This window comes from Aquarana catesbeiana, linkage group LG02 (assembly GCF_042186555.1).
Source record: "Aquarana catesbeiana isolate 2022-GZ linkage group LG02, ASM4218655v1, whole genome shotgun sequence".
NCBI lineage: Eukaryota > Metazoa > Chordata > Amphibia > Anura > Ranidae > Aquarana > Aquarana catesbeiana.
Genome location: NC_133325.1, coordinates 797,981,425 through 798,008,671, shown reverse-complemented (window position 1 = coordinate 798,008,671; position 27,247 = coordinate 797,981,425). Strand labels below are relative to the sequence as shown.

The following is a 27,247-nucleotide window of genomic DNA, read 5'->3' as shown; positions in this document are numbered from 1 at the left end:
AGGCAAAGAGAGGTGGACACTGAACATTTGGTGATGAAGCTTACAGCAGAGGTGAAGGGAAATCAATGGAGGAATTGGCAGAGTGCAGGGTGGGGTGTGGACAGGGCCGATCCTGGGCGGGTACACAGGGTGCACCACACCCAAGCGCCGCAAGCTGAGGTGGGGAGGGGGGCACCAAAGCTCAAGCTCAGCATCCCTGGGCCTGGCATTGTGGCACAGGATCGGCCCTGGGTGTGGACACTGAGTGGTTGGTGACGTTGCTAGTGGCAGAGGTGAAGGGAAGCCAGGGGAGGGATTGGCACTTAGCAGAGTGGGGTGGTGGACACTGAGCGGTTGGGGATGTAACTTGGAGCAGAGGTGAAGGGAAGCCAATAGGGCGATTGATAGAGGGGTGGTAATGTAGCTAGGGGCAGAGATGGAGGGGAGCCGGTGGAGGGATTGTCAGAGAGGGGTGACGGACAGTTGGTAGGGTGGATGAGTCTGGCAGCAGTATTGACACAGCAGAAAAGCTAAGAAATTACTTTTAGAAGAAGTGAACTGAAGACTGTTTGTATGTGTTTCTCGACTTTGTTCTTTAAGCAAACCCCCAAAGCTCCAGGCTTTTGGCGCCTTTGTCTGTGGCTTTGGTGACATTTGCTAATCTCACTCACATGCAGAGCTGTAAAATATTTAGCAGCCCCCTCCCCCTCTATCCTGGTGGGCTCACCCTGTACCCCCCCACCAAGGAACCAATATCCGTGGAGGGTGACCTTTCCAGGCAGCGCGCCATCGGGGTGCGGCACAGCCAGCGCTGGTAATCACAGCACCTGGCAGTAAGATGCTTTGAAACAATCATTTATTTATAAATGGCAGGACGTCTCCTACAGGTGGCTGAGAATCCAGTAATTAACATTGTGCTTAATCGCACAGAGCGAGAGAATGCAGGATTAACCCCAGAAGACACGAGCCAACACTGACACTTTGCCACAATGTAAAATAGTGAGTGTACAGCTTGTATAAGTGTAAATTTGCTGTCCCCTCAAAATAACTCAACCCACAGTCATTAATGTCTAAACCACTGGCAAAAAAAGTGAGTACACCCCTAAATGAAAATGTCCAAATTGGGCCCAAAGTGTCAAGATTTTGTGTGGCCACCATTATTTTCCAGCACTGCCTTAACCCTCTTGGGCATGGAGGTCACCAGAGCTTTACAGGTTGCCACTGGAGTCCTCTTCCCCTCCTCCATGAGGACATCACGGAGCTGGTGGATGTTGGAGACCTTGCGCTCCTCCACCTTCCATTTGAGGATGCCCCACAGATGCTCAATAGGGTTTAGGTCTGGAGACACGCTTGGCCAGTCCATCACCTTTACCCTCAGCTTCTTTAGCAATGCAGTGGTCGTCTTGAAGGTGTGTTTTGGGTCGTTATGTCGAATACTGCCCTGCGGCCCAGTCTCCGCAGGGAGAGGTTCATGCTCTGCTTCAGTATGTCACAGTACATGTTGGCATTTATGGTTCCCTCAATGAACTGTAGCTCCCCAGTGCCGGCAGCACTCATGCAGCCCCAGACCACGACACTCCCACCACCATGCTTGACTGTAGACATAACACACTTGTCTTTGTACTCCTCACCTGGTTGCCGCGACACACGCTTGACACCATCTGAACCAAATAGGTTTATCTTGGTCTCATCAGACCACAGGACATGGTTTCAGTAATCCATGTCCTTAGTAGGGATGAGCCGAACACCCCCCAGTTCGGTTCGCACCAGAACCTGCGAACGGACCGAAAATTTGCACGAACGTTAGAACCCCATTGACGTCTATGGGATTCGAAAGTTTGAAATAAAAAGTGCTCATTTTAAAGGCTAATTTGTATGGTATTGTCCTAAAAAGGGTTTGGGGATCCGGGTCCTGCCCCAGGGGACATGTATCAATGCAAAAAAAACTTTTAAAAACGGCTGTTTTTTTGGGAGCAGTGATTTTAATGATGCTTAAAATAAAAAAAAAAAAGTTATCTCAGCCAGGAGGGGCCAGGTGCGTGATGTGATGCGCACGTAGTGGGGGAGGGGCCTGATGACGGAGCCGAGGAAGCGGGCGGCTGAGCGGCTCCGACGATCGAGGCTGCCTGCGAGGTGGAGCTGACATCGCGCCGCATGCAGAGCAGTGGCGGCGGCGTTGGTCGGTACGCCTCGGACCGCCTGGACCCCCGTGGTGTTCTCGCCTCCACGCTCCCCTCCCGGCCCTCTTTGCATTGATGTGGGAACGTACCGGCTTCTTTTGGGGATTCCGGACGGCCTCGCATCCCAATACCTCCCCCCCACATCGACACACCAATAATCCTTGGTAAGCTGGATGAAGGAAGGACCCCATGCGCTGTGCATGGTAGGATTATAAGACATTCAACAATCGCAAAAACATCCACAATTTCCAGGGACACAAGGTCTAGTCCGTGGCTGAGTCGGTAAGCTAATGAGGGATCTCCGGTGAACTCAGGCAAGTAAATGTAACATTAACTATATTGCGTAAATAGTGGATCAGGAAAGAATCCTGCAAACATGTAATGGTGGAACCATACAGCTGCAAGGCATCAATCCAGGAGAGACTGCATATATTGTGACCTCTGTTGCTGTCTAAAAAAAAAAAAAGGGGGGGACTGTGGGACGGTTTCGCCTCCTGTCTCCCTGTCTCCCTGTTTCGGCCCCCCCTCCCCCTTCCCCCCCCCTCCTTCCTGCTGAAGAGTTACAGTGAGGAGTATAGATATAAGGAATTTAATAGTGGGTGGTGTGGCGGGTGGGGTTGGTGGGGGCGGGTGGAGGGGGGTAGAGCAGAGATAGAAGATAACAAACATGCGAGGGCGCCCTCAAAGGGGAGCGGAGGGGAAGCAGCCTAGAGAGAGCTTGAATACTAGCTCTATTCAGAAGTACCTGAAGGAGACAAATCAGGGAAGCCCAAAAAATCCCGCTCACGATAACAACCAGCAAAGTGGGAAAGAAAAGAAGAAAGAAAAAGCGAAGAGCCAAGGGGCGAACGGGGGATCAATTAGGGGAGAAAGTGGAACCCCAAATATGATGGAAGACCCCAGTATGGAATCACCACTAACTAAGATAGAGCTCCTAGAAATGTTCGCCAAACTGGAAGTGGTAATTAAAACAGAAATTCACAACGTCAGAACTGACATGGGTCATTTACTGAAGCGGGTAGAATCAGCAGAAGAGGCCTCAGATAAGCAGAACAGAGAAATAATCATCCTAAAACAACAGGTAAAAGACCTACAACTAGCCCAACGGGACATGTGTTACAAATTAGAAGCGCAAGAAAACCAGAATCGCAGACAAAATTTGAGGCTGCGTGCCCTCCCTGAACAACGAGATGAAGATCTGCATGCTAAAATGAAAGCTATCTTCAACCCGATTCTGGGCCGAAATCCAGACGACGAACTGAAGATTGACAGGGTTCACAGATTAAGGAAACCCCCAAATGTTAGTGAGGATAAACCCAGGGATATAATTATAAGGTTCCACCATTATGAAGATAAAGCAAAAGTATGGAGTAATCTCAGGAAAGCACAAACAGTAAAATTCGAGGGGGTTGAAATCCAGTGTTTTGCTGACATTTCGGCTGAGACTTTGGCCTGGAGAAGGCAGTTGCGACCCCTCCTGGAGGAATTGAGAAAAGCTAACATGAAATATAGTTGGGGTTTCCCAACTTCACTGATTGTAGTGAAAGCGGGTAGAACAAGCAGACTGAAACATATAGACAATATGCAGGATTTCTGCAATGATCTAAATATCCCTGTTCCAACCATATTCAAATAATTGGTGCAAAGCACGGCTGTGGTTTAGACATCTGGAATTCATGGGGGGGGGGGTTGGGGGGCTGGGGGGGTGCGTGGGTGGGAGGGGGAGGACACCCGATGTGAGGATGGGCGGCCGTATGGGTGCCCGCCCGCTCGCGATGTCCCCCCCCCCTCCTCCTTCCTCTCGGACCCGGGGGGGGGGGCATGGCGACCGAGGCGATCCGTCATTAGAGTCACACCCCAAGGGTATGGCCGGTCGCATGCCGAGAGAAGTTATATCTCTGGGCAGTAGACACACTGCTGGTTTTGGGCAGGGGGGGAGGGGGGGGGGATGGGGGGAGTATGGGGGGGGGTGGGGGATGGGGGGATTGGGGTGGAGGGTGGTTGGGGAGGTAGAGAGAGGGGGAGGGCCCGGCAGATATTAAAGGAAAGAGTGCAAAATATAAGCTGTGAATCTAGCGAGCAGCATTATGTATAGTCAAATGACAGAGTTTTCATGTTTTACTTATAATGTTAAGGGACTAAATTCCCCCCTTAAACGTCATAAAGTCTTGCGAGAATTAGAACAACTTAAGGCAGATGTAGTGTTCCTTCAAGAGACCCACCTTTCACAAGACTCTCACATTAGATTATTCTCTAAATGCTTCCCTAACTGGTTTTATAGCGACTCCCCCATTAAGAGAGCCAAAGGGGTTGCAATCGGGTTCTCAAAAAGGACTAGGTTCACGGTATTAGAAAGATGTGAGGATAGGGACGGTCGCTATCTTTTTCTGAAAATTAGAATAGGAGAAAGGGTTTTTACACTGGTGAATATCTACTGCCCAAATAATAACCCAGCAAAATTTTTGCTATGCATCTTAAACAAGTTGGCAGATTTCAGGGCAGGACAGGTGATAATGGCCGGCGATTTGAACTTTTGTTTAGACCCTGCGATGGATAGCACAGTCGGTAACCAGAGAATGAGTGGGAGACTATCAAAAAAAATTAGTCAGAAACTGCATAACTGCCATTTGCTAGATGTTTGGAGGGTACAACATGCAAAAAGTAGAGACTACACTTTTTTCTCCTCTGTACATGGGTCCTACTCCCGCCTCGATTACTTTCTGGTAGACCATAGGTTATTAGATTGTGTCAAAGAGACGGAGATAGGCGTGGCTACACTCTCCGACCACGCGCCGGTATCGATGAGGGTGGTGACTCCGGGACTCCGGAGATCACCATTCTCATGGCAACTAGATGACAAATTAATAGATAATCCAACCATTTACAGTAAGATACGGGAGGAAATTACGGGCTTCCTCAAGATAAATGACACTGGAGAGGTTTCAGGTTCAGTTCTGTGGGAGGCGTTGAAAGCTTATATAAGGGGCATATTGATCTCTTTGGAAGCCAAGGAGAAAAAAGAAGGGGAGAAGAGAAGGGTGGAGCTAATGGAAGAAATACATCAGCTGGAACAAATACATAAATCAGCCAATGGGGGCCATAACCTATCCCTAATGCAGTTAATCCATAAAAGAGAAGAATTAAAAGATCTAATAGAATTGGAATCAAAACGCATACTGTACAAGAGCGCAAAAAACAGATTTAGGTGGGGCAACAAAATAGGGAAACACCTGGCATCAGTTGTTAAAAAAAAGAGGGATACGAATTTCATAGAGAGGATTCAAAATAAAAATGGGATATTTAAATATACCTCTAGCGACATAGCTGTAGAGTTTCAAAAATATTTCACAGCTCTATATAAAGTTAAACAAAGTGAAGACAGTATTCAGAGTAAGGAAGAAAAATCAGATGAATTTTTAAGAGAGGCAGGTCTACCAAGCCTCGCGGATAATGAGGCAAAAGAATTAGAAGAACCCATTACGGTGGAGGAGATTGAGCGGGCTTTGAAGGCTTCTCCCTCGGGGAAAAGCCCGGGACTCGATGGCTTCACCAATTATTTTTATAAAAAATTCAAAGATATTCTGACCCCCAAGCTCTGTCAGATCTGGAACAAGATAGGAAGCCAGGAGGAATTCTGTGAAGGAGCATTGATGGCATCGATTGCCTTAATACCTAAGGAGGCGAAAGATAGCTCACTGTGTTCGAGCTATAGGCCGATCGCCTTACTCAATACCGATACAAAATTATACGCCAAGGTTATAGCTAATAGGCTGAAGGATAAAATGTCATACTGGATACACCCCGATCAGACTGGCTTTGTCCCAGGCAGAGAGGGGAGGGATAATGGTGTGAGATCACTATTGATTATGGGGGCGATGAAAGCGAAAGGGACCCCCGGTCTGCTACTGTCGTTGGATGCAGAGAAAGCCTTCGACAGAGTAGACTGGGGGTTCATGATAAAGACTTTGAGGGCGATTGGACTGGGTGACACCATGGTAAATTGGATCAGGGCTCTTTACAAAGCCCCATCTGCATTAGTCAAAGTGAACGGCATACTTTCAGGAGAAGTTAGGATGGAAAACGGAACTAGACAGGGATGTCCCCTGTCCCCTCTTCTGTTTTCCCTAACTTTAGAGCCCCTATTGGCGGTAATCAGGAAAAATCCAGATATACGCGGATGTATAGTGGAAGGCGATGAACACAAGCTCTCGGCGTTCGCCGATGATGTATTATTTTATCTAGCAAACCCAAGGATTTCACTCCCGAATCTCCTGGCTACGCTGAGGAGATACGGGGAACTTTCAAATTATAAGGTGAACCTTAGTAAATCAGCAGCCCTAAATATTAATATAAAGAAACAGGAGATAATTAAACTTAAAGAATACTTTCAATTTCCGTGGCGGGAAAAAATAGATTACTTAGGAATAGTATTAACAAAATCCTTTAGGAAATTATATCAATTGAACTTTATATCCCTCCTTGAAGAAATTAAGCAAGAAACAAAGAAAAGTATGTATTCCCCTTTATCTTGGCTTGGTCGAGTCAATTTTGTTAAAATGACTCTAGCCCCGAAGATCCTATACAAAATGCAGTTATTGCCAATTCCGTTAGCACCATCTTTCTTCAGAACTTTGAACAACATCATTTCCAAGTTTATTTGGAAAAACAAGAGGCCACGGATTGCCTTTGGGGTCATGTGCAGGGACAAAGCACAGGGTGGTCTGGCTCTTCCAGACTTCAAGATTTATCACAGAGCAATAGTCCTCTCACGAATGTTAGTTTGGGGTAAAGAATCAATAGGGAAAAGATGGGGGAAATTAGAAAGAGATTTGAACACAAATATAAGTCATTTAATTTGGAACCCTCCACATGTCAGGGAATTAAGTCCAAATACACACATAATAACACGGTACACTTTCAAGGTTTGGGATCATTTACACAGACAGAAGGCATGGGAATTCAACTCACCCTTCATATATTTGAAGGAAAATAAGTTTTTTCCACCAGGATTAAAAGAGGTAGGAGGGAATTGGATAGGGAACCACGAAATACAGTTATTAGATATCACAAGAAAGGGTAAAATCATTTCTTTTCAGGAGTTGTCTCTGCTAAATGACCTAAAGAACATAGATATATGGAGGTACAATCAGTTGGCCTCCTTTATTAAAAGTCTACCAGGACCAATTAGGGACAAGGAGAATCTCAGGCCTATTGAGAAATTATTTCTGAAAAATAAAATTAAAATAAAAGAATTATATCAAATAGTGCGGGATGATGGCATTGGTACCAAACCGTTATACTGCAATAAATGGGAGTCTGAGTTGGGTACACTACCAAACGACGTAACATGGCTGAACATCTTCAATGCAACACACAAATCGGCAGTTGATGTGAGCACAATTGAATCAAATTTTAAATGCTTGGCCAGATGGTACATGACACCAGATAGGCTAAACAAGATGCAGGGAGAAGTCTCTGGTAATTGCTGGAGGGGATGTCCCGCCAGGGGATCGATGGCTCACCTCTGGTGGGAATGTCCAACTGTTAAAAAATTCTGGCAAGAAGTCCTTAAGATAATACAAGAGATAACGGGGTCAGTGATCAGAGAAGATCCTTGGGTTTGCTTGTTTCATGGGACGGAGGGTCGAACGAGCAAGTACAATGCTTCTCTGATGCCCATTCTCCTAAATACGGCCAAAAGTTCAATACCCAAAAAATGGCAAGAGATAGCAGGTCCAAGCATTCGAGAATGGTTAATTAGAGTCAACGAAATCTATATTCTTGAGGCTGGCGATGATGAAGATCTCTCGGTAGAGGTAGAGGAAGCCCGGGAGGGAACAAAATGGGCGGAATGGTTAGCCTATAAAAAAACATGGTTGTATGCGGAAAAGTTTATATGAGGTTGCAAATACTAGAGTAGATATCGCTGGGTAATTAGGGTGGGAGGGGAAATTGGGGGGGTGAATTTGGGTGGGAGGGGGGAGGAGGGACTAAGTTACTAAAAATTCTATTCGGGTTAAGGATAGTTGGAGTTTATATTTATAATATTGGAGTGTCATAATAAAGTTCTTTTTCTTTTATTTATTTCAAAGGTAATAACAACACTATTTCTGCTACCATGATGTGAAGTTATAATGGGAAGAAATGACCTAATTATGGTGATTTAAACCCTCTCATTGTAAAAGCTGAAGTAGCAACAAAAAAAAAAAAAAAAAAAAAAAAAAAAAGTGAAATATTAATTTAAATATCGTACCTGGGGGGTGTCTATAGTATGCCTGTAAAGTGGCGCATGTTTCCTGTGCTTAGAACAGTCCCTGCACAAAATGTCATTTTTAAAGGAAAAAAAGTCATTTAAAACTGCTTGCGGCTTTAATGTAATGTCGGGTCCTGGTAATATGGATGAAAATCAGTGAGCCAAAGGCATGGGTACCCCCCAGTCCATTACCAGGCCCTTTGGGTCTTGTATGGATATTAAGGGGAACCCCAAACCCAAATTAAAAAAGGAAACAGCAGTATACAGGCCCTATATACTCTGAACAGCAGTATACAGGCGGTGCAAACAAGACAGGGACTGTAGGTTTGTTGTTCAGTAGAATCTGTTTGTCATTTTGAACGGGTACATTTTTAACGTGTTTAGCTCCAGCCAAAAAATCTATTTTAAGCTTTTTGGAAAACATAGGGAAGGGTTATCACCCCTGTGACATTTGTTTTGCTGCCTGTGCTCCTCTTCAGAAGATTTCACCTCACTTTTTGTCCCAATGACAAATGTTTTTTGAAAATTTGGGTTTTTTTGTGGAACAAGGATTGGAAAGCATCAGTGGAAAGGAGAAATGTTTTTCCCATATTAACTCTTACAGGAGAGAATTTCCCTTCCCAGGGGTAGATTTCATCTCACTTCCTGTTGTCTCCTTCTGTTTGCAAGTAGGAGTCGTTTGTAAGTTGGATGTTTGAAAGTAGGGGCCTGCCCTATATACTCAGCAGAAATTTGGGCCTTAGGTGTTGGTGTGGCCACAACACTGTAAGCCCTCACAGGGCCCTGCTGTGAAATATTAGATCAAGAATTGTAATTACATGCCCCTGTTGAACAGGGGCATAAAAATTGGGCCTTTGGTGGTGATGGTGGTGCTGGTGCCACAACACTGTAAGTCCTCACTCGCTCTTGGTGGGCGCAGAAACGGGCCCTGCTGTGAAATATTAGATCAAGAATTGTAATTACATGCCCTGTTGAACAGGGGCTGAAAAATTGGGCCTTAGGCACTGGTGCTGGTGCCACAACACTGGAACCCCTGACAGATACTCTAGTTGGAACGCAGAAACGAGCCCTGCTGCAAAGTATTGCATCAAAAATTGTAATTACACGCCCCTGTTAGACAGGGGCTGAAAAATTGGGCCTTAGGCACTGGTGCTGGTGCCACAACACTGCAACCCCTCACAGATACTCTAGTTGGAACGCAGGAACGAGCCCTGCTGCAAAGTATTGCATCAAAAACTGTAATTACATGCCCCTGTTAAACAGGGGCTGAAAAATTGGGCCTTAGGCACTGGTGGTGGCGCCTAGAACCAAAAATGTTCTTACAAGCTATCAGCGTGATCATTGAAGAGGAAGAGGATAATTACTCAGGAGTCACTGAGCATCAGCATAGGCAGTCTTTGAAGGGATCTGAGATTTCAAAAAAAATTATTCGGTTACATCAGCATCAGGTGCTTGGTAGCTGGTGGTGATCCAAGACTGATTCATTTTTATGAAGGTCAGTTGATCGACAGAGTCGGTGGACAAACACACCCTGTGATCGGTTACAAAGCCTCCAGCAGCACTGAATGTGCGTTCCGAAAGAACGCTGGACGCAGGACAGGCCAATAGCTCAATTGCATACTGTGCAAGCTCTGGCCAGTGATCCATCCTCAAGACCCAGTAACCCAGAGGATTTTCGGTGGGAAAGGTGTCCAAGTCAGATCTTGCCCCTAGGTATTCCTGCACCATGTAAAACAGACAAGGCCTCCAGCAGCACTGAATGTGCGTTCCGAAAGAACGCTGGACGCAGGACAGGCCAGTAGCTCAATTGCATACTGTGCAAGCTCTGGCCAGTGATCCATCCTCAAGACCCAGTAACCCAGAGGATTTTCTGTGGGAAAGGTGTCCAAGTCAGATCTTGCCCCTAGGTATTCCTGCACCATGTAAAACAGACGCTGGCAACGGTTGCTGGAACCGATCATACCTTGGGGCTGCGGACTAAAAAATTGTCTAAACGCATCGGTCAGACGGCCTCCGTCTCCACTGCTCCTTCTTTGACTGACCGAAGCCTCAGCAACACGTTGTCCAGAAACAGGAGTTTGTAACCTCCCAGTCTCTGGGAACGCGTTGCACAGACCTTTCTGCAAGGCCTCCTGAAGATGTTTCATCCTCTGCTCCCTCTGCGATGGCAAGATAAGGTCCACAACCTTACCCTTGTAACGTGGATCAAGGAGGGTTGCCAGCCAGTATTGGTCCTTCTTCTTGATACCACGAATACAAGAATACGCAGGCTTTGCAGGATCAGGGAGGCCATGCAACGTAGGTTTGCTGAGGCATTCGGTCCGGAGTCCTCTGGGTCACTAAGGACGACATGGTCCGCAGCCACCTCCTCCCAGCCACGTACAAGTCCATGTGTTTCTTGGGACTGATCCCTTAAAGACTGCTGCTGATGCTGAGTGCCAGGCTCCACCTCCATACTGACACAATCCTCCTCCTCCTCCTCTTCCTGTGTGATCAGCGGGCACGCAGGAACACTGTCTGGATAAAGGGGACCTTGAGAGCTAAGGAAGTCCTCCTCTTCCTGCCTCTGTTCTGCCTCAAGTGCCCTGTCCATTATTCCACACAGCGTGTGCTCCAACAGGTGGACAAGGGGGACAGTGTCACTGATGCATGCACTGCCACTGCTGACCATCCTCGTGGCCTCCTCAAATGGTGACAGGACAGTGCATGCATCCCTGATCATGGCCCACTGGCGTGGGGAAAAAAAAACATGTTCCCCTACCCTGTCCTAGTGCCATATTTGCACAGGTACTCATTGATGGCCCTCTGCTGCATGTGCAGCCGCTGCAGCATGGCCAACGTTGAGTTCCACCTGGTGGGCATGTCACAGATTAAGCGGTTCTTGGGCAGGTTAAACTCCTTTTGGAGGTCTGCAAGCAGAGCACTGGCATTATATGACCGGCGGAAATGCACACAGACTTTCCTGGCCTGCCTCAGGACATCCTGTAAGCCCGGGTACCTGCCCAAGAACCGCTGCACCACCAAGTTAAGGACGTGAGCCAAACAGGGCACATGGGTAATTTGTCCGTTGGAGGGCAGAGAGGAGGTTGGTGCCATTATCGCAAACCACCATTCCTGCCTTAAGTTGGCGTGGCGTCAACCACCTCTGAACCTGCCCCTGCAGAGCTGACAGAACCTCTGCCCCAGTGTGGCTCCTGTCCCCCAAGCACACCAGCTCAAGCACCGCATGGCATCTTTAGTGATAGGATCAGGAAAACACCACCAACCTTCTACAGGTAGCTTTAGCTGAACACTGTGCAGAGCTCGCAAAAAACAAACTTGTAGTTTTAGCTGAACACTGTGAGGAGGACGCACTACACTAACTTGTAGCTTTAGCTGGACACTGTGCAGAGGTCACACTACACTAACTTGTAGTTTTAGCTGAACACTGTGAGGAGGACGCACTACACTAACTTGTAGCTTTAGCTGAACACTGTGAGGAGGACGCACTACCCTAACTTGTAGCTTTAGCTGAACACTGTGAGGAGGACGCACTACACTAACTTGTATCTTTAGCTGAACACTGTGCAGAGGTCACACTAAACTAACTTGTAGCTTTAGCTGAACACTGTGAGGAGGACGCACTACACTAACTTGTAGCTTTAGCTGAACACTGTGCAGAGGTCGCACTACACTAACCTGTAGGTTTAGCTGAACACTGTGAGTAGGACGCACTACACTAACTTGTAGTTTTAGCTGAACACTGTGCAGAGGTCACACTACACTAACTTGTAGCTTTAGCTGAACACTGTGAGCAGGACGCACTACACTAACTGTAAATAGTTTAGCTGCCTGACTGTTGTACTAATAGGATCAAAAGAACACCAGCAATTTTCTTCAGGTATCTGTAACAAGACAAGCCTGCCTGTCAGTAGGAAGATAACAAGAACAGATCTAGCTAAACTGAATACAGTGTATATATATATATATATATACACACAACACCTGGGATGCATATATATATACACAATACACAGTAAGTGCAGCTAACTCACTGACTGTCCTGCCTAATCTAGCTAACTCAAATGAAATGACACTGTCTCTCTCTCTCTTTAAGCACGCCGGAACACACTACACAGGGCCGCCGTGCAGGCGGCCTTATATAGTGTGGGGCGTGTTCTAAACCCCCTGAGCCATAATTGGCCACAGCCACCCCGGCTTTGGCCAATTACAGCTCTCTCTACTGACAGCGCATTGATTGGCCAAGCATGCGGGTCATAGTGCATGCTTGGCCAATCATCAGCCAGCAATGCACTGCGATGCCGCAGTGAATTATGGGCCGTGACGCGCCACCCGAATTTGGCGCGAACGGCCCATATCGTTCGCAATACGGCGAACGATCGAACAGACGATGTTCGAGTCGAACATGGGTTCGACTCGAACGCGAAGCTCATCCCTAGTCCTTAGTCTGCTTGTCTTCAGCAAACTGTTTGCAGGCTTTTTTGTGCTTCATCTTTAGAAGAGGCTTCCTTCTGGGACGACAGCCATGCAGACCAATTTGATGCAGTGTGCGGCGTATGGTCTGAGCACTGACAGGCTGACCCCCCACTCCTTCAACCTCTGCAGCAATGCTGGCAGCACTCATACGTCTATTTCCCAAAGACAACCTCTGGATATGACGCTGAGCACGTGACCTCAACTTCTTTGGATGACCATGGCGAGGCCTGTTCTGAGTGGAACCTGTCCTGTTATACCTCTGTATGGTCTCGGCCACCGTGCTGCAGCTCAGTTTCAGGGTCTTGGCAATCTTCTTATAGCCTAGGCCATCTTTATGTAGAGCAACAATTCTTTTTTTTCAGATCCTCAGAGAGTTCTTTGCCATAAGATGCCATGTTGAACTTCCAGTGACCAGTATGAGAGAGTGAGAGCGATAACACCAAATTTAACACACCTGCTCCCCTTTCACACCTGAGACCTTGTAACACTAACGAGTCACATGACACCGGGGAGGGAAAATGGCTAATTTAGGGGTGTACTTACTTTTGTTGCCAGCGGTTTAGACATTAATGGCTGTGTGTTGAGTTATTTTGAGGGGACAGCAAATTTACACTCTTATACAAGCTGTACACTCACTACTTTACATTGTAGACAAGTGTCATTTCTTCAGTGTTGTCACATGAAAAGATAGAAGAAAAGATTTACCAAAATGTGAGGGGTGTACTCACTTTTGTGATATACTGTATATATATATATATATATATATATATATATATATATATATATATATATATATATATATACTGTACCATCACTTTAAGTCCTCCTGTACATGATACTCCTGTTTGAGCAAATACTTTTTCAGACGTAATTTCAGGCGTGTTTTACGTATGTACTTGCACGGATTTACGCACATTTTTGCGCACAATCCGCATTTTCCCACAAATGCGTGCAAATTTATTTCTAGGAGGAGACAGCGGAGTGAGAGAGATGAGCTCATTAGTCTGCTGCAAAATGGGTTGAACTGTAAGTGAAAGTGAAACTGCAGCAGAGAAAGATCATTCGCCCTCCCCTGCCAGGCAGGACTGTGAAGTGTGGCAGAGCTGTGTAAATCTTAGGACTGGATGGACAATAGTAGAGCAGCTCATTCATATATATAGCTCATTCACACTGGCTTACTGTTCGCTACACCTGCGCACAGCGCTGTCTTTACCTGCACAGGAGGGTGATGTGTTCTGTGCAGGAAGACTGTTAAAAGCAATGACAGGCGGAGGGCTGCATGGATCTTTATGGCATCCCCGAGTGTAGGGCTCAGATCGCAGTCTGCATTCTGAAGGTAAAGACGGTCCTTTGCGCAAGTGTAAGGCGCGGTACACCTACGTGAACGAGGCCTCAATCTGTGTATTTAGGTGTTTGCCTGGAGTCCAGCTTTAAGGTTACGTTCACATTTGCCATTATGGAAAAGCGCGCAAAATCGCACCACATTTATGCATGTCTTTTTGCTCCACACGCATAAGGCAGTCCATTGGCTTCAATGGGCGGTCTTACGGGTGACAAAGGCGCCAAAGTAGCTTGTACCTTTTTCAGCATCGAGCATTGTGTGTTTTATAACCTCTCGGTGCCGGACTCTCGGCGAGTGGGTCTTGGCGCCGAGCGGCCGCATATTTGCGTGAATTGGGGAAAATTGAGCTGTGCCGAAAGGGCACACGCCCTGTGCGCTCCCGGCGCGGTTACCAGCGGCTAACGGAAAGTCCCCAATCGCTGCTTGCGAACGGGAGCTTTCCAATATATAAACCTCTTCAAGGTCCGGGAAGCGCCGGCACCAAGAGGTTAAGAGGGCATTTTGTTCAGTGTTAATTTTGGCAGCAATTTTTGATTTAGTTTTACTCTTAGTCTTAGGACTAAAATGGCATTTTAGTTTTAGTCCCATTTTTTCTTCTGCAATTGTTTTAGTTTTAGTCGTGTTTAGTCGACTAAATCTTCAGTACATTTTAGTCGACTAAAACTCATTTTAGTCGTCTAAAATCTAATGGGTGTAATTAAATTGTAATGCATTCGTTAACATTTCTCTACAATTTCCAAACTCATTATATACGGCTGGAGTGAAGAATCTCATCTGTTATTATTTATGGTATTGAGGTATGAACATTCACTACAGACCGGTGTTCATTTTGAAGTCAAATCTCAATTTGGTTTTAGTCTTGGTCTTTTGACTAAAATGTCATTTTTGTTTTAGTCATATTTTAGTCATCTCGAGTTATTTTAGTTTTAGTCGTATTTTAGTCAACTAAAATAGTATTTATCTATTCGACTAAAATGTTTTAGTCAACAAAATTAACACAGATTTTGTTGTATTTGTTGCTTGTTTTTTTTTCATGCAAGAAATGGGTGTTTTTTTTTTTTTTTTTGCTGCATTTGTATTGTTATGAATGGCAACACAAGTGTGACAGGCGTTTTCTGCAAATTCCATAAATATGTGCGGAAATCGCGTGCTTTTACGTGCACTCATGAGATACTAAAAAAGTGAACGCAGCCTAAATATCTCAGGATCTGTGTACACTTCTGTGTTTTGTATCTGATACAATGTATCATTTTGATATAAAGTAACATTCTTCTTCACTGCGCTGATCCTTTATAGCCGTTAGCGGTGAAGCGGCGGACGGTCCTGTCCAGGACGGGGTTAAGCGGTGACAGCAGCAGGAATCTGACTTGTGTTTGAAGTTTAGTGCGGATTCCATGTGTCAGAACCGCTGGGCAGATGTGCGATTGGAGGCTGTGATTGGCTGAGGAGAGAACACTCCCCTCCCCTCCCCTCCACCCTCCGCTTAATGGGCCCATCCAAAGTGCAACCAGAGCCTGCAAAGCTTCAAAGGTCAGAGAGGACAGCAAGAGGAGCCCAGATCATTCATCATTCCTATCATCATCATCCTTGTACTCTTCTCTTTATCAATCTAAGGCTCCATTTACATCTATGCATGTTGCTTTTGGCGTCTCTGCAGTGCTTTTTGCTGCGCTTCCCGCGTTTTTAGATGCGTAATTTTGCCGCGTTTTTGAAGCATTTAAAAAAAAATGTTATGCTTTTTTTCTTTTTATTTGGCCAATTTGTTGCTGGGCAGGTTAAATAATGCAAAATGCATCAAAAAAGCGCTAAAAACGCACTATGCACGCACTACCCCTAAAATGTCCCCTCTTGCACACATTCCCCCCCCCACTTTAAATTTCCCCCTCCCAGCACATATTCCCAAAATTTCCCCTCCTAGCACAAATCTTCTACCCCTAAAGTGTCCCCTCTTGCACACATCTTCTCTCCCCCCCCACTTCAAATCCCCCCCTTCCAACGCAAATTCCCCAAATTTCCCCTTCTAGTGCAAATCTTCTACCCCTAAAGTGTCCCCTCTTGCACACATTTTCTCTCCCCCACTTCAAATTTCCCCCTTCCAACGCAAATTCCCAAAATTTCCCCCCCTAGCACAAATCTTCTAACCCTAAAGTGTTCCCTCTTGCACACATCCCCCCCCCCCACTTTTAATTTCTCCCTTCCAGTATTAATTCCCAAAATTCCCCCTCCTAGCACAAATCTTCTACCCCTAAAATGTCCCCTCTTGCACACATTTTCTCCACCCCCCCCCCACTTCAAATTTCCACCTTCCAGCACAAATTCCCCAAATTTCCCCTTCTAGCGCAAATCTTCTACCCCTAAAGTGTCCCCTCTTGCACACATTTTCTCCCCCCCCACTTCAAATCTTCTACCCCCCCCCCCATCGCCCCTCCAAACACAAATCCCCCTAAATTACTACAAGTAACACCCCCCCCCTATAGGAAAAAATGTCCCTCCTAGAACAATACTTACCCCCTGCCGCCCCAACAAATTCCTCCTTGCAACACAAATCCCCTCTCCCTCAATCTCCTTGTGGCGCCCGCCCACCTCACGTGGTACCACAGTGCCCAGGGCAGCTTCCCCGCCTGCCCACCTTGTCCTGGCTGCATTCACAATAGCTGCATGCCAAAAACGATACGTGTGGGCTTGTGTCTGCTTTGTGCCGGCCAAACCTTGCATTTTTTACAATGCAAAGCACGGTTTACTTTTTTATTTTTTAAACTTTATTGAAATGCCAACATGATGTTATATTCTTGTCTATCTACTGTGGCGGAGCTGTGGCACGGTGACTGGCACTGACATCGGGTGAGCGATGGTGCCTTGTGGAAACATGTAGCATGTCTGCATTGTTCTGTGATGCACTGCAACCCACCTAAAGGCAGCATTGCGGTGTGGACAGGGCACATAGAAAACTATTGTGCTCTAGGTGCCCTTGGGGTGACTGGCTTTGATCTAGTGCAGAAAAATGACAATCCCCACACATAGCAATCTACATAAAAAAAAAAAAATGCGCTTGGCAGACGTCTTTACCAATCACCTGGGCGACACAAATGTTTGCCATGTTGTTTGTAATATATGTAACTCCTCTGACTGTCAGCTCCATCTAGTGGCCATAATGCGGTATACTGTATTTTTTTTTAATGACCACTAGATGGAGCTGTAGATCATAGGAGATAATTATATTACAAATTATGCTGCAAACTTTAGCGGTGGTTAAGACATCAACACAGAGAATGATGTATACATAGACAGTGTGAATGGGCCCTAACCCTTTCTAAAGGAATTCATCTGGAAAGAGTGTGACCTGTGCTTCATAGGATTCTGTTTCTGGAAAAAGGTGGGGATTGTCTCTTGACAGATTTCCCCCCTTCTTGCCTCTTGCGACGCTCTCTTCTGGAGGACGAGCCGTGCCACAACGACAGAAGAGGTCTGACAAGGGGACCCAGACAGCTTTCAAGAGAGAAGCTGCACCTGTGTGAAGGGTCAACCTTGCTGCCATTGTTACACACAAGCTCTGTGCAACTCCAGGAGAGGGGTGAAGATAGATTATTATTATTATTACAGTGGAACCTTTTATTACGGGCATAATCTGTTCCAGGAGAATGCTTGTAATCCAAAGCACAAAGTCAATGGAAACGAAGATGATTAGTTCTGCATTGACTTCTATTACATGCAATACCGCATGTGGCCAGAGGGGGGGGGCGCCAGAGAGCCTCAGAAATACTCGGGGACAGCTCGGCTGAACTCGGAAAGCCTCAGAAAGGCTCGGAAACACTCGGTAACTGAGTATTTCCGAGTGTTTCCAAGTATTTCCGAGTATTTCCGAACGGCAACAAACCGTTCCGAGTGTCCCTGAGGCTCAAAATGGCTTCAAAAAGGGGTGGGTTTGGGGCGCAGAGCACTACGCCTGGAGCCCACCCAGTTCTGTGACATTAACAAATGAATATTCGCTAATGTCTTCCTGTTTCTCCTCCTGGCCAATCAGGAAGCGATGGAGCACCAGCCGCCACTGTAACCTCCTATAATACATTTTAATCAGTTAAGGACCAGCTGCCGCAGTTGGCAGGTTGGCTCCCCTGGGCGAATCGCCGTAGCTGTACGTTGGCCACTTTAAATACACTAGGGGGCGCACGATGGAGCCGATGCGTGATGGAGCCACAATGTCCACCAGGCACCTGCGATCGCTCCTGAGAGAGAGAGAATGGAGATCTGTCAATGTAAACAGACAGATCTCCGTTCTGTCAGAGGAGAGGAGACAGATCTGTTGTTCATACTGGTTATGAACAGCAATTGATCGGTCTCCTCCTCCAGGAAGTCCCATCCCCCCCACAGCTAGAAACTAGGACGCACATTTAACCCCTTGATCGCCCCCTAACGTTAACCTCTTCCCTGCCAATGGCATTGACACAATAATCAGTGGCTATTTTTATGTCTGATCGCTGTATAAACGTCAAAGGTCCCAAAAAGTGACAAAAGTGTCCGATCTGTCCGCCGCAATGTCGCAGTCCCGCTAAAAATTCTTACTAGTGAAAAAAAAATTATAAAAAAAATGACATAAAGACATCCCCTATTTTGTAGACGCTATAACTTTGCGCAAACCAGTCAATATACGCTTATTGTGATTTTTTTTTTATCAAAAGTACATATCGGCCTAAACTGAGGAAGAAATTTGTTTTGTTTTTTTGGGATATTTATTATATAATAATATAGAATTTTTTACAAAATTGTCCCTCTTTTTTTTGTGAATAGTGCAATGAATAGAAATCGCAGAGGTGATCAAATACCACCAAACGAAAGCTCTATTTGTGGGAAAAAAAGGATCTCAATTTTGTTTGGGTACAACGTCGCACGACCGTGCAATTGTCAGTTAAAGCGACGCAGTGCCGAATCGCAAAAAATGGCCTTGTCATGAAGGGGGCAAATCCTTCCGGTCCTTAAGTGGTTAAATTAATTAGCGCATTGGAACAATACCTTAAGAAATAAAGGAGTAGTGGATAAATGAGAAAAAAGTGCATCCACCCATAATGGATATTCCAGTTAGAGGTGGAGCGCAGCAAAAAAAGGCACTTGCTGTCTCCCCGCCATACTATGGAGTCTCATTCCTTCCGTTGCGTTCTTTGTAATGGAAACATAAATGAAAAAAACTTGTAGCGACCCCCTCTAATGATCGCAGCAAGGAGGCGGAGATGGGATCAGAGGACATATATATATATCTTACAATACGTATGAGAAGACAATAGGAGATTTTAACCAAAAAAATGATATTTTTCTGGGCCACCAAAAAATATAAAAGAAGTATAATAATCCATAACAGAAAATCACTATGTACATTTTTTCCTTAAAGGAATACTCCGTCCAATTATATTGCAGCATGGGACTTACCTTGAGTTCCCCCATCTCTGCCGCTGTCACCTCTCCGCTCTTCTGCTGAGCGCTGAGTCGTGTCCTCCAGATTTTAAACTTTTCCGTCAATGTGGGTTTAATTAAACACAGGCGGCTGGCCTCTTACACAATTCTACTGGAGGGGGGGGGGGTTGGGGGGGGTGAGGGAGACGTGCAAAGACAACCAAACACACAAAAAGTAAAACTGAACAGATAAAAGCCAACAACCCTCCACAACCTTTATATTATCTGTACAAATCTGCATGAAAAAATCCCAGACACGTCACAGTATAGAAACAGAATCCTGATCAGAAAACACCTAAAAAGCCATCCAAGAGCTCCAGTAAGTGACTCAGCCTAGGCTGAGATGATGTCATCAGTCTGCTGCAGGCAGGAGCAAACATTTCCTCAGTCTCCCCTCAGAGATCAGATTGTAACATTGTAACTTTGTAGAGGGAGCCCAGAGATCAGACTGTAACATTGTAACTTTGTAGGGGGAGCCCAGAGATCAGACTGTAACATTGTAACTTTGTAGAGGGAGCCCAGAGATCAGACTGTAACATTGTAACTTTGTAGGGGGAGTCCAGAGATCAGACTGTAACATTGTAACTTTGTAGGGGGAGCCCAGAGATCAGACTGTAACATTGTAACTTTGTAGAGGGAGTCCAGAGATCAGACTGTAACATTGTAACTTTGTAGAGGGAGCCCAGAGATCAGACTGTAACATTGTAACTTTGTAGAGGGGAGCCCAGAGATCAGACTGTAACATTGTAACTTTGTAGAGGGGAGCCCAGAGATCAGACTGTAACATTGTAACTTTGTAGGGGAGTCCAGAGATCAGACTGTAACATTGTATCTTTGTAGAGGGAGCCCAGAGATCAGACTGTAACATTGTAACTTTGTAGGGGGAGCCCAGAGATCAGACTGTAACATTGTAACTTTGTAGGAGGAGTCCAGAGATCAGACTGTAACATTGTAACTTTGTAGAGGGGGCCCAGAGATCAGACTGTAACATTGTAACTTTGTAGAGGGAGTCCAGAGATCAGACTGTAACATTGTAACTTTGTAGGAGGAGCCCAGAGATCAGACTGTAACATTGTAACTTTGTAGGAGGAGTCCAGAGATCAGACTGTAACATTGTAACTTTGTAGAGGGAGTCCAGAGATCAGACTGTAACATTGTAACTTTGTAGAGGGAGTCCAGAGATCAGACTGTAACATTGTAACTTTGTAGGGGGAGCCCAGAGATCAGACTGTAACATTGTAACTTTGTAGGAGGAGCCCAGAGATCAGACTGTAACATTGTAACTTTGTAGAGGGAGTCCAGAGATCAGACTGTAACATTGTAACTTTGTAGAGGAGCCCAGAGATCAGACTGTAACATTGTAACTTTGTAGAGGAGCCCAGAGATCAGACTGTAACATTGTAACTTTGTAGAGGAGCCCAGAGATCAGACTGTAACATTGTAACTTTGTAGGAGGAGTCCAGAGATCAGACTGTAACATTGTAACTTTGTAGAGGGAGCCCAGAGATCAGACTGTAACATTGTAACTTTGTAGAGAGGAGTCCAGAGATCAGACTGTAACATTGTAACTTTGTAGAGGGAGTCCAGAGATCAGACTGTAACATTGTAACTTTGTAGGGGGGAGATCAGAGATCAGACTGTAACATTGTAAATTTGTAGGGGGAGCCCAGAGATCAGACTGTAACATTGTAACTTTGTAGAGGGAGTCCAGAGATCAGACTGTAACATTGTAACTTTGTAGGGGGAGCCCAGAGATCAGACTGTAACATTGTAACTTTGTAGGGGGAGCCCAGAGATCAGACTGTAACATTGTAACTTTGTGGAGGGAGTCCAGAGTTGAGACTGTAACATTGTAACTTTGTGGAGGGAGTCCAGAGATCAGACTGTAACATTGTAACTTTGTAGAGGGGAGTCCAGAGATCAGACTGTAACATTGTAAATTTGTAGGGGGAGCCCAGAGATCAGACTGTAACATTGTAACTTTGTAGGGGGAGCCCAGAGATCAGACTGTAACATTGTAACTTTGTAGAGGGAGTCCAGAGATCAGACTGTAACATTGTAACTTTGTAGAGGGAGTCCAGAGATCAGACTGTAACATTGTAACTTTGTAGGGGGAGCCCAGAGATCAGACTGTAACATTGTAACTTTGTAGAGGAGTCCAGAGATCAGACTGTAACATTGTAACTTTGTAGAGGGAGTCCAGAGATCAGACTGTAACATTGTAACTTTGTAGAGGGAGTCCAGAGATCAGACTGTAACATTGTAACTTTGTAGAGGGAGTCCAGAGATCAGACTGTAACATTGTAACTTTGTAGAGGGGAGTCCAGAGATCAGACTGTAACATTGTAACTTTGTAGAGGAGCCCAGAGATCAGACTGTAACATTGTAACTTTGTAGAGGGAGTCCAGAGATCAGACTGTAACATTGTAACTTTGTAGGGGGAGCCCAGAGATCAGACTGTAACATTGTAACTTTGTAGGGGGAGCCCAGAGATCAGACTGTAACATTGTAACTTTGTAGAGGAGCCCAGAGATCAGACTGTAACATTGTAACTTCTCTTCCGAGGCGCCCTTTCTGTCTATGGACACAGATTGGGTGGCTCAGCCCTTCCCCTTGCTCCCTCATCACAGCACTTGATTGACAGAAGCCAATGGCTCCCGCAGCTATCAAAATGCCCACTGAGGATGGAGACAGTGGTGAGAGCCGCTGTTCTCTTCCCCGATGCTGGATCGGGCTCAGGTAAGTATAAGTGGGGGGTCTGGAGGGGATCCTGTAGAACAGGAGGTTTGTTACCTTAAAGCAGGGGTTTCAAACTGGTGGCCCTCCAGCTGTTGCGAAACTACAATTCCCATGAGGCACTGCAAGGCTGACAGTTACAAGCATGACTCCCACAGGCAGAGGAATGATGGGACTTGTAGGTTCGCAACAGCTATAGGGCCGCCAGTTTGAGACCCCTTCCTTAAAGCATAGAATGCATTAACTGCTTAGATTTAGATATATACGGCGGCAAGGTGGTCCTGCTGCACCAGATCACGTACTAGGTACGCGATTCTGCACTTCCCGGTAGAAAGTGTGTGCGCCACCGGTGACCCGGCCGTGCTGTGATTAAACACAGCAGATGCCGATCTGCGGGTGCCGGCCAACAGATCACCACCGGCACCAACCGATCGTCAGAGAAACAGACTTGTAAACAAGGCAGAGCTCTCTCCTCTCAGCAGGGACATAGTTGCCAACAGTCCCGATTTTCCCGGGACAATCCCGATTTTGGGACCCTCATCCCGATTTAATCTTGTCCCGAGTGTTTTCCCGAATTTTTGTCAAAAAAAGGCAAAAAGTGTTTTTGTCAAAAAAAGGCAACGGCTCCACAGAAATGCCCGCCGTCGCCTCCACGAGTCAGTCACAGAGTTGTCTCCCCTTGTGTTCAGTGCAGGGGAGAGGGGCAGCCAATCGGCTTCTCTCTTCAGTGTACAAATTGAAAATTCTATTGTACACTGAAGCCTATTGGCTGCAGGGATTGGCAACCCCTCCCCGCTCTCCACTGAACACAAGGAAGACGTGATCAGCCTCCACCCACCACTGCCGTCACCCTCCGCCCCCGTGTGTCCGACGAGCGGGGACACCGTGGGAGCGGCGGGGCTCGGGGAACGGTGGGAGTGACGGGAGGGAAGAAGGGAGGCTTCACCTGGCTGTTCAGGAGTTCTCTGACTGACCCGTGACGTAGTTGTGGCCTGTCAGTGTAATGGGGGAGAGGAGTAATAAGGGGAGGGGGTGTACTCAGTGTATGGGCAGGGGCACTGATATTGTTCTCCGTATATGGGAGGCTTGGAGCTTTCCCTGCAATACTCTTCTCATAGGCTGAGGCCCAGCATGGAAGGACCGGGGCTCCGCTGGCTAGGGACATTGATGGTCCTGGCTCCCCTCTTGCACCCCATGTCACCACCATACCTGCACCCCCTCCCCCCTTGTCACCACCATACCTGCACCCCCCTCCCCCCATGTTACTACCATACCTGATTCCCCCCTCCCCCTGTGTCACCTCCATACCTGCACCCCCCTCTCCCCCGTGTTACCACCATACCTGCACCCCCCTCCCCCCATGTCACCACCATACCTGCTTCCCCCTCCCCCCGTGTCACCACCATACCTGCACCCCCCTCTCCCACCGTGTCACTACCATACCTGTTTTCCCCCTCACCACCGTGTCACCACCATACCTGCAACCGCCTCTCCCCCGTGTCACCACCATACCTGCTTCCCCCTCACCACCGTGTCACCACCATACCTGCACCCCCCTCTCCCCCGTGTCACCACCATACCTGTTTCCCCCCGTGTCACCACCGTATCTGCTTCCCCCCTCCCCCGTGTCACCATCATACCTGCACCCCCCTCTCCCCCGTGTCACCACCATACCTGCACCCCCCTCTCCCCCGTGTCACCACCATACCTGCTTCCCCTCTCCCCCCGTGTCACCACCATATCTGCTTCCCCCCTCTCCCCCCCCGTGTCACCACCATACCTGCTTCCCCCCTCCTCCCATGTCACCACCATACCTGCTTCCCCCCTCCCCCCGTGTCACCACCATACCTGCTTCCCCCTCCCCACTGTGTCACCACCATAACCTGCAACCGCCTCCCCCCCATATCACCACCATACCTGCAGCCCCCTCTCCCATGTCATCACCATACCTGCAGCCCCCTCCCCCCATGTCACCACTATACCTGCCTCCCTCCCCCATGTCATCACCATACCTGTTCCTCCTCATGTCACCACCATACCTGCACCCCCTCCCCCATGTCAACACCATGCCTGCACCCGCCTCCCCCCCATGACAACACCATGCCTGCATCCCCCTCCCCCCATGCCTGCACCCCCTCCCCCAAGTCATCACCATGCCTGCACCCCCTCCAGCCTAGTCACCACCATGCCTGCATCCCCCAGGTCACCATCATGTCTGCACCCTCAAATCACCAACCTGTCTCCACCCTTCCCCAAGTCAGCCTGTAACACCCCAAGTCACCATGCCTCCACCCACACAACTCTCTCCCTTTGTCACCACTCTTGAGGAGATGTAGCTAGACTGTAGCCAACACTCCATCTGCAGCCAACACTCCACTGGGGGCACTAATTTGAGGCACTCAAATCCAATGTCTTTCTTCTTGTCACTCTTCCATAAAGGGCAGATTTGTGTAGAGCACGACTAATAGTTGTCCTGTGGACAGATTCTCCCACCTGAGCTGTGGATCTCTGCAGCTCCTCCAGAGTTACCATGGACCTCTTGGCTCTTCTCTGATGAATGCTCTCCTTGCCCAGCCTGTCACTTTAGGTGGACGGCCATGTCTTGGTAGGTTTGCAGTTGTGCCATACTCTTTCCATTTTCGGATGATGGATTGAACAGAGCTCCGTGAGATGTTCAAAGCTTGGGATATTTTTTTGCAACCGAACCCTGCTTTATACTTCTCCACAATGTTATCCCTGACCTGTCTGGTGTGTTCCTTGGCTTTCGTGATACTGTTTGTTCACTAAGGTTCTCTAACAATCCTCTGAGGGCTTCACAGAACAGCTGTATTTATACTGAGATTAAAGTACACACAGGTGGACTCTATTTACTAATTAGGTGACTTCTGAAGGCAATTGGTTCCACTAGATTTTAGTTAGGGGGTATCGGAGTAAAGGGGGCTGAATACAAATGCCCCCCCCACACTTTTCACATATTTATTTGTAAAAAATGTTGAACACCATTTATCATTTTCCTTCCACTTCACAATTACAGTGGGGCAAAAAAGTATTTGGTCAGCCACCAATTGTACAAGTTCTCCCACTTAAAAAGATGAGAGAGGCCTGTAATTGTCATCATAGGTATACCTCAACTATGAGAGACAAAATGTGGAAACAAATCCAGACAATCACATTGTCTGATTTGGAAAGAATTTATTTGCAAATTATGGTGGAAAATAAGTATTTTGTCAATATGAAAAGTTCATCTCAATACTTTGTTATATATCCTTTGTTGGCAATGACAGAGGTCAAACGTTTTCTGTAAGTCTTCACAAGGTTGTCACACACTGTTGCTGGTATGTTGGCCCATTTCCTCCATGCAGATCTCCTCTAGAGCAGTGATGTTTTGGGGCTGTCGCTGGGCAACACGGACTTTCAACTCCCTCCAAAGGTTTTCTATGGGGTTGAGATCTGGAGACTGGCTAGGCCACTCCAGGACCTTGAAATGCTTCTTACAAAGCCACTCCTTCGTTCCCAGGGGCGGTGTGTTTGGGTTCATTGTCATGATGAAAGACCCAGCCACGTTTCATCTTCAATGCCCTTGCTGATGGGAGGAGGTTTGCACTCAAAATCTCACAATACATGGCCCCATTCATTCTTTCATGTACACGGATCAGTCCTCCTGTTCCCTTTGCAGAGAAACAGCCCCAAAGCATGATGTTACCACCCCCATGCTTCACAGTAGGTATGGTGTTCTTTGGTTGCAACTCAGCATTCTCTCTCCTTCAAACACGACGAGTTGTGTTTCTACCAAACAGTTCTACTTTGGTTTCATCTGACCATAAGACATTCTCCCAATCCTCTTCTGGATCATCCAAATGCTCTCTAGCAAACCTCACATGTACTGGCTGAAGCAGGGGGACATGTCTGGCACTGCAGGATCTGAGTCCCTGGCGGCGTAGTGTGTTACTGATGGTAGCCTTTGTTACGTTGGTCCCAGCTCTCTGCAGGTCATTCACTAGGTCCCCCCGTGTGGTTCTGGGATTTTTGCTCACCGTTCTGCTGATCATTTTGACCCCACGGGGTGAGATCTTGCGTGGGGCCCCAGATCGAGGGAGATTATCAGTGGTCTTGTATGTCTTCCATTTTCTAATTATTGCTCCCACAGTTGATTTCTTCACACCAAGCTGCTTGCCTATTGCAGATTCAGTCTTCCCAGCCTGGTGCAGGTCTACAATTTTGTTTCTGGTGTCCTTCGACAGCTCTTTGGTCTTCACCATAGTGGAGTTTGGAGTGTGACTGTTTGAGGTTGTGGACAGGTGTCTTTTATACTGATAACAAGTTCAAACAGGTGCCATTAATACAGGTAATGAGTGGAGGACAGAGGAGCCTCTTAAAGAAGAAGATACAGGTCTGTGAGAGCCAGAAATCTTGCTTGTTTGTAGGTGACCAAATACTTATTTTCCACCATAATTTGCAAATAAATTCTTCCAAAAATCAGACAATGTAATTGTCTGGATTTGTTTCCACATTTTGTCTCTCATAGTTGAGGTATACCTATAATGACAATTACAGGCCTCTCTCATCTTTTTAAGAGGGAACTTGCACAATTGGTGGCTGACTAAATACTTTTTTGCCCCACTGTATGTGCCACTTTGTGTTGGTCTATCACATAAAATCCCAATAAAATACATTTACGTTTTTGGTTGTAACATGACAAAATGTGGAAAACGTCAAGGGGTATGAATACTTTTTCAAGGCACTGTAAGTCACTGATCGGCGTCATTACTAGTATAAAAAAAAAATTTCGGAAGTATATAAACTGGAAAGTTTCCAGGTATGGAGACCGGCTGGTATTTG

The 27,247-nt window shown here is 46.6% G+C and overlaps 1 protein-coding gene across 1 annotated transcript in view; it reads right to left on the bottom strand.

The window, feature by feature from the left end:
• Nucleotides 1-19,794, bottom strand: part of HGD (homogentisate 1,2-dioxygenase) — a 78,224-nt gene extending 58,430 nt beyond the window's left edge. Inside the window, exon 1 of the mRNA XM_073617509.1 lies at nt 19,649-19,794. Coding sequence (XP_073473610.1) covers nt 19,649-19,663 — 15 coding nt within the window. The 5' untranslated portion in view covers nt 19,664-19,794. The remainder of the gene's footprint in view (nt 1-19,648) is intronic.
• Nucleotides 19,795-27,247: the final 7,453 nt, after the last annotated feature.